At 39.5% G+C, this 7,690-nt stretch overlaps 1 protein-coding gene across 1 annotated transcript; it reads right to left on the bottom strand.

Annotated features, from left to right (window-relative positions):
* Positions 1–3,200: 3,200 nt before the first annotated feature.
* Positions 3,201–6,529, bottom strand: LOC137043177 (extracellular calcium-sensing receptor-like). The gene is made up of 6 exons (XM_067419343.1): positions 6,396–6,529; positions 5,880–6,171; positions 4,906–5,715; positions 4,568–4,795; positions 4,310–4,433; positions 3,201–4,202 (listed from the first exon to the last, which is right to left on the bottom strand). Exons 1-6 carry the CDS (start codon positions 6,503–6,505, stop codon positions 3,289–3,291), a joined length of 2,478 nt encoding a protein of 825 aa, XP_067275444.1. The 5' UTR covers positions 6,506–6,529; the 3' UTR covers positions 3,201–3,288.
* Between the last annotated feature and the right edge of the window lie 1,161 nt (positions 6,530–7,690).

The raw sequence follows: 7,690 nt of genomic DNA on the forward strand, positions 1-7,690 counted from the left end.
ACCTGGGATCTGGCGGTGGTGCTCAAAGATTTGGTTGAGGCCCCCTTTGAGCCACTGGAGTTGGTGCAGGCTAAGAACTTGACCCTTAAAGTGATCCCTTTCTCCTTGCAATCACTTCTCTGAGGAGAGTGGGGGATCTCCAGGCATTGGCAGTGACGCTAACCTACCTGGAGTTTGCCCCTGGGGGAGTTAAGGCCATCTTAAACCTTAGGCCGGGCTATGTGCCTAAGGTGCCATCTAGTGTGGTCAGGTTCACCTGTTCTTCACCCTTAGTTCTTCAGGCTTTTCATCCCCTGTCTCATGTGACGGTGGAAGAAGGGAGGCGTTTCTTGCTATGCCCGGTCAGGGCCTTGAGAACATATTTGAAAAGGTCAGTGCAGTGGAGGAGGTCAGATCAGCTGTTAGTGTGTTTTGGTTCACCCAAGAAAGGGCTGGCTGCTTCTACTCCGACAATCAGTAACTGGATTGTCCAGGCTATAGCCATGGCTTATAAGGTGTGCAACTTGCCATTACTTATAGCCCTGAGGCCTCATTCCACCAGGGGCATCGCCTCATCGGTGGCCCTGCTTTCTGGATTCCCAATGCAGAATATCTGCAAGGCGGCTGGGTGGGCCACTCCGCACCCTCTTATAAGACTATAGCTTACACCTCCCTGCAACGCCCGGCACTAAGGTGCTCCAGTCCTAGTTGTGTTTCCAGCTTCACAATGGGAAGGTGTACCCTTGGTGTGGCCTAGTGTGTATTCGTTCCCCAAATTCTTCGTTCCGACGCAGTGTGAAGTTCCCTCGTAAGGGAACGGCCCGGGTTATGTCTAAAACCCTTGTTCCCTGAGAAGAGAACAAGCACTGCGTCTCATTGCCACACCTCTATTTGCCTGTAGCGCTTGCTTCATCACGATAATTGCCGCTACTATGCTCCAGCCTCCCCTATATAGCTTCCAGGTATGCCGTCACATCTATGTCATGATGCAACACCAATCAAGATTGGAATAGTTTCATTCAGACTTCAGATACGCTGTTGCTAAGGGAGTGTCTCCAAATTTATCGTTCCAACGCAGTGCTCTTTCCCTATTCAGGGAACAAGGGTTATAAACATAACCCAAGCTGTTTTATACAGTCTCAAAACACTGAATAAATTTTAGTGCACATTTACGTTTTACACAAATCTTCCCATTATATACAAATCCTCTCATCATAACAAATAGCACAGACATGATTTAAATAAAGGTTTATCATGAAGTAGATAGAAATTTTAGTTTTTCATTAGACTTTGTAATATTCCATAAAATTAGCCTATATATGTAACATTCCAGTACAAATAAAGTAACAAAAATAGATATTGTAATGGTATAATAGTGATTTGACAATGTATCAAAATTAATCAAAAACAGAAAAAAAGGCTAATGAGCCAATAAGTGTTCCTCTTCCACCCTCTACTGGCTATAGTGATAAAAAAAAAAATGTCAGCTGTTGTGTGTATACTCGAAGCATACACACAACAGCTGAATATAAAGGGATGATGTTAGCATACATAATGTACACAGGAAATACATTTTTAATAGTGTTTAAAAAAACAGGGCAACCAATTTATTCTACTCTTTATATTTAGGTGCTATATATTTTATTCATTGAATGAAACACATTAATATAAACGCATTTGACAGAAAGATCTCAGAGAATCTAAAAACTGTTGAAATGACAGATAGCATCTGGATATAGCTGATGCAGTGCTGCTCATTTTATCTAACTGCAGTTAGAGTCTGACAATTTATTGTATCACAATCAACTAATATACATCAACTCTAACGTGCCTCATAAAATACATCTTCTATCAATATTCCTGAGGCCAATAATGCCATAAAATCTCAATATATGCTGTAATTTCATAAATTTTCCAGCGAGTGTGTTCTTCAGAATGTATGGGGTTCAGTGCTGGAACTAGCGGCACTGGCTAAAAGGTGACTGGTTGGAGCGAGAACGTGCTATTTGGTCGGAACAATATTATCAGTAACTGATTGGCTTAAGTAGATGGTGGGTGGAGTCTACCTATTTGTGGATTTGTGTGAGTCTAGATGCTAGAAATGTTTCAAAATCCATGCGCTGTGCTGTGATTGGCAAATGTGCAAGAAGAGATCCACAAATGCCGAGGAAGCCATCAACAAATGCACTAGGAGCATTCACAAATAAATGCAAGGCAGTGTTGTGTTTGTGACATAAAAATCAATGTGTGGATTTTTTGTTATTCACAAATGTTATTGTATTTATTTGTGAATTTAATTAATGTTTCTGAAACTCCTGGAAATAATTGTGGATCTCATTCTATTCTATTTGTGAATTTATTTATTTTTTTGTGAATCTCTTTACATTTATTTGTGGATAACAATCTATTTGTTTCGAATAATGCTACAACACTACCCCCATATTGATTTACATTGAGTCACAAAATACAGAATTTTAAACGTGCTACCATTTAACTACATTTTAATTAATTACTTAGGAGACATTTTCTCAATGTTGAATGCTTGTTTTCAAGGCCATTATAATAAATAAAATGTAACAATGTCACTAATGAAGAGACGTGTCATTCTATTGAATTGGTAGCAATCCTAATTCTGTGTGACAATAGGTGAAAATGTCAATACATTTCATCACTCCAAGTTCCTTAGAAAATTTTATTTATTTCTAGATTGTAGCAAGTTTAAAATCTGTCAAGCAATCTTTTTTTCCCCTGTACATTGAGGACCCCTTGTGGGTATATAGTAAATACTTTATATAGTATTTATATTAAGTAAAAAAATTTTTTTAAATGTATTTGTAGAATACTTAGCATACAATAAATGTATTTAAAATAATTGTTGGTACATTTATTTTCCACTAGGGTTATGTGAATATTTTAAAACATTTGTCATAGGGATGACAACAAAGAAAATGTGAGACACAAGTTTTGACCAAGTCTTTTCTCCTCATTTATTACATCAAGGGGAAATTACCTATAAATTACATTTTCCAGCACATTGAGTATTAAACATTTATTCAAAATACAATCAATAAAATGCCATTTAAAAACAAACCATGCTGACTTTAAAGTCATTATGACATTGATATAGCCAGGGATATTTTAAAACAAACAAATGGATTACTTTTTTTCTTTCTTTCTTTCTTTTTTAATTATAATACTACAAGACCATATACATTGCAAAACAAAATGTTTATTTGTTTAGGGAGGTAAAGCCCAAAACAAACTGAGACAAAACCGGAGTTCACAATTCTAAATCACAGTAAGATAAAATTATTTTTTCTTTGTTTCTCTTCCCATGATGGATTTTTTAGTGTTTTTCTCAGGATGTAAAAGGATTATGTAGCACTTTGGGGCAAATATGGCCAACAATAATCCAAAACTGGAAGCTAGGATGGCAAATATCTCCACAGCCACTGCATATTTCCCTGGTGAGCTCACATATGCTGGAACAAACGCAATCCAAACAGCACAGAAGATCAACATACTAAAGGTGATGAATTTTGCTTCATTAAAATGATCTGGGAGATTTCTCGCCATGAAGGCTAAGAGGAAACTTACTGCTGCCAGAAAGCCAATATAGCCCAGAAGCACTGCAAACCCAGCAACTGAACCAATAGCACATTCATATACTATTTTGGAGCTAATATACTGGCTATTTTTATGGGGAGTTGGAGAAGCAGTTGATAGCCAGACTATGCATATTACTACCTGGAGGGCTGTGAGGACCAGAACTGTGCCTCTTTGCTGGGCTGTCCCAAACCATTTTATTGTGCCTTTAGCCTCAGGTCGAGATGACTTGAACACAGCTATTACCACCATAGTCTTGACCAGGATGCTGGAGATGCACAGGACAAAGCTTATACCAAACACAGCATGTCTTGACTGACATGTCCACAATTGTGGCCGGCCAATGAACAGCAGCACACACAGAAAACACAGTTTGAGAGACAACAGCAGCAGGAAGCTGAGCTCTGAATTGTTGGCTCGCACTATGGGAGTGTTACGGTGATGAGCGAAGATGACCATCACGAGAGCACAGAAGCAGGTGCCAAGCAAAGATGCAGTGGTTAGAGAGATGCCCAGAGGTTCATCATAAGACAGAAACTCAACTTCTTTGGGAACACACTGATCCTTATCTGGACTGGACCAGAACTCATCTGGACATATTGTGCACTTATTAGCATCTGTGAGAGAGACAAATTAATAAACAAACAAATAAAAAAATTAAAATTAAAATAAAAAAGATATTCAAAATTTTAGAATAGGACATTTTTTGTGTGAGTAATATCACCGGTTGTATTAGAAATCTCTCCATCTCCGCATGGTAGGCAGTCAAAACAGCAGACAGGAAGACCCTTCTTCCTGGCTCGTCTGGTTCCTGGAGGGCAGCTCTCACTGCACACAGATCGTGGGGCCTAAAAGAGACATAATCTGTAATCAGTAGTTTTACATTAAGACAAGGTTGTTCTTTCCATTAAGTTTTCCTTATGTCTCTTTTTATAGCTATAATATATCTTCAGAATGACATTAACATGTAATGTTTATTTACTTTTTTTGTCTCAAAGTTCCAGTATAATGCATCTTCATTTAGTGTGAGCACCTTCCCTGTAGTTGCCCCTTCATTGACTACACCAACTGTGCGTACGATGATTGATCCATCTGAGTTTGGCTGCCAGTTCATCACATCATAGATGGCCAGAACATCTCCATTCTCATCAAATGACACATGATCCCCAAAGCCTGTGGTGAAGTTCACTTTCTGTAGGTAGTGAACCAGCTGTACAGTTTGTAGAAGGGGAATATATATATATATAATAGGGGTTATATGTTGCTCTGTTTAATCATCTTCTATGTAAAATGAATCTACACTATGTATTTGAACCTTACTTGCCAGGGCTGTAGGTTGGTTATGTCGGCACAACTGTTCTTGCTGAATGGTCCTCTCCCCTTCTCACACTGCGTCAGGTCATGAAGCGCATGTGCCAGGGCATAAACTGTTTTATACACATTATATGAGGCCCTCAGCTCTGATACATCTGTGTATGCCGTGTATGTGCTACTCAGATCCTCTTGCCCTGAACACATTTTGTCTTCTCTAACTCCTGTGTTAAACCTGCACCCAAACATGTTTTCCCAGAAGATTCTTACCATATTGTTTTTTTGATCATTGTTAGGACGGAGGTGTAGCAGAAATTCATGAAGTCCTTTGATCTCCCCACGTCTGATGGCGATGCCCAGTGTGCCCCCCAGAAAGGGTAAAAGGCGCTGAGTGTGAAATACAGGTGAAGTAGCCCAAGCTTCACTCGCAATCCACTGCCTGCCTGTTACATTCTGCAATACCACTTCATCCATCAAAGGCAACACATAAGTTGAAGTGGAGAACACCACCACCACTCTAGCTGTAGAGGCCTGAATCACTCCCACTATACGCTGTATATCTTTGCGGTTATTATGTAGAGGCAAGATTTCAGAAAAAGCAACACACCCTCCTAACACATGAACATTCTGGAGGAATGACTGAGCAGCGTAGTTGCCGTAGTCATCATCACTGTAGACAAGACCAACCCAGGTCCATCCAAAATGGCTTAAAATCTTAATCATTGCCCGCACTTGGAAGGCATCACTGGGGATCGTTCTGAAGAAAGAGGGGTGCTTTTTCCTGTCACTCAAACAGGAACAGGTGGCAAAGTAGCTAACCTAATAAGGCAAAAACAAAATGAGAGGCAAAAAAATGAGACAAAGAAAAATAGAGCTGACATATATTATCTTTTTAAGGAATAAAAAGTAAATCTGTTACTGATGAAAATTTGTATACAGAAACAATTACAAAGAAAATGGAAATATTTATTATTTCGCCTTACTATAGGTACTCGAAAAAGTCCCAAAACACTAGAAATCGCAATAGAAGGAGTGGAATTTGAGTCCCCCACAATCCCAATAACCGGAGGAGAGCCAGTACAGTTGAGGTTGGAGAAGGACTCTTCTGTTCCACTAAACAGCGACATGGCAGCCCGGAACGCCATTCCTAGCATCACACAGTTGTCATAAAGATGGTAACCAAGAGTGATGTTAGGCAGCAGGTTTGGATTGTTATTGATCTCATCTATTGCAAAAACCATGGTCTGTGCCTGCTGGAAACTTGCCATATCAAATCTAAGAAAAACAAGATACATTTTAATATTTAACAATTCTAAAAAAGTAATACAAAAAAACATGTTAGCACATTCACACTAGCAATTAACAGTGACTTCAAGTGCATGAAGTTTTTTTGTAAAGAATAGCGTTTTTAGGTTTAAAAAAAATTCTCTCATCCAACTTTTCTTTTTCTTTATTATTTCTTAGCCTTGTATAGTTGTTATTATCCATTCCAGACTCACTGCTCACAGTAAGGTGGTTCAGGCTCTTTTCTGAAGCTCAGCTCTGGGAACACTGTGAGGAAGTGAACCTCAAAAAGGCCTCCAAGTATAACATCCCCAGCCTGGTACATTCCATTCAACTTGAAGTGTCCTCGGAGCTGACATGTGCCTGATCTGAGGATTGAAGCTGCAGAAATCAAGTTAAAAGAGAGATACAGGCAGATGTTTAGAGTGGTCCGCATCTCTCTCTATCTGACCCACTCACCCACTTCATTCAATTTATGATGAAGGTAGTGGGGTGTTACTTAAACATAGTAGGTGGGGCCAAGTATCTTTGCCTGGGATTTAGAAACATTTTTCTTTCATGAGATTACTTCCTGTTCTTGGCTGGGTTATGTGTCTCCATGTCGTAAACTCTAGGGGCAAGGCTTCTAAAAAATTTAATTTTAGGGGAGTGACATTTAAATGATGCCACACTTGATGCCAAATGTACAATCATTCATATGACGGGATTAACAGCATAAGAATGTTTCACAAATCACACATGAACTTTTGTAAAATGCATAAGATTTCTGTACTCATGTCTATATTGGATTGATAAATAAGGCCCATTGTCTTCTAGCCTGTGTGATGGATCACGATGCAGCCACACATCAATGAGCGGTAATATGTCAATTTCACATTTGATAATAAAACTCAGACACTTAATTTCTCAGTTAGATATTAATTTGTGGTTGTAGTAGATCATTTGCAGGTTGTACAGTACACACATTAATATTGATTTCTTTGAGTTTAATTTACCATTGAGCTGCGGTGAGTCGGCGCTCCTGGTGGTGAGCGGTGACTTACGGTACGCTGTCCTGCAGGCAAAGGACCGGCCTACTGCTCCGTCTGCCGCTTTGGATCCGCTTGCCACTACCAATCAACAGATTGATTGTGGGGGGAATGGGATGTTTGACATTAGGTTTTACTAAGTTAATGTCTTGTTTCTTTCCTCTTTTTCTATATTGATGTAAGATATGAGTTTTGGTTTATTCTGATCATTGTCCTGGCCTGTTATTTTTGATTGTATTTAGATTTTGAAGATTGTGGTTTCTGTTGCAGCCCGTAGGGATGACTTAGGAATACACGTATGTCCCATGTATGGGTTGCATACGGAGGAACCTGGAGTATCCAGCTGCAGGTGGAAATGTTTTTCAACCCCAGGGGTGGCAAGGGTCTTGCCAAGGGAAGATGTGCTCAAGGAGACTTACCGTACATATGTGACGGTTGGCCTGCGGGGGAACCGTGCACACGGGACACCTAGCCTAAAATGA

The sequence above is a fragment of the Pseudorasbora parva genome, chromosome 16 (genome assembly GCF_024679245.1).
Source record: "Pseudorasbora parva isolate DD20220531a chromosome 16, ASM2467924v1, whole genome shotgun sequence".
NCBI lineage: Eukaryota > Metazoa > Chordata > Actinopteri > Cypriniformes > Gobionidae > Pseudorasbora > Pseudorasbora parva.

Excerpts from the sequence above, each read along its gene's own strand:
- LOC137043177 (XM_067419343.1), bottom strand. The coding sequence starts at position 6,505 with ATGTACCAGGCTGGGGATGTTATACTTGGAGGCCTTTTTGAGGTTCAC. Across the intron at positions 6,172-6,395 it reads GAACCACCTTACTGTGAGCA|ATTTGATATGGCAAGTTTCC; the intron begins GTGAGTCTGGAA and ends TGTTTTTCTTAG. Across the intron at positions 4,434-4,567 it reads GGAACTTTGAGACAAAAAAA|GCCCCACGATCTGTGTGCAG; the intron begins GTAAATAAACAT and ends TGTCTCTTTTAG.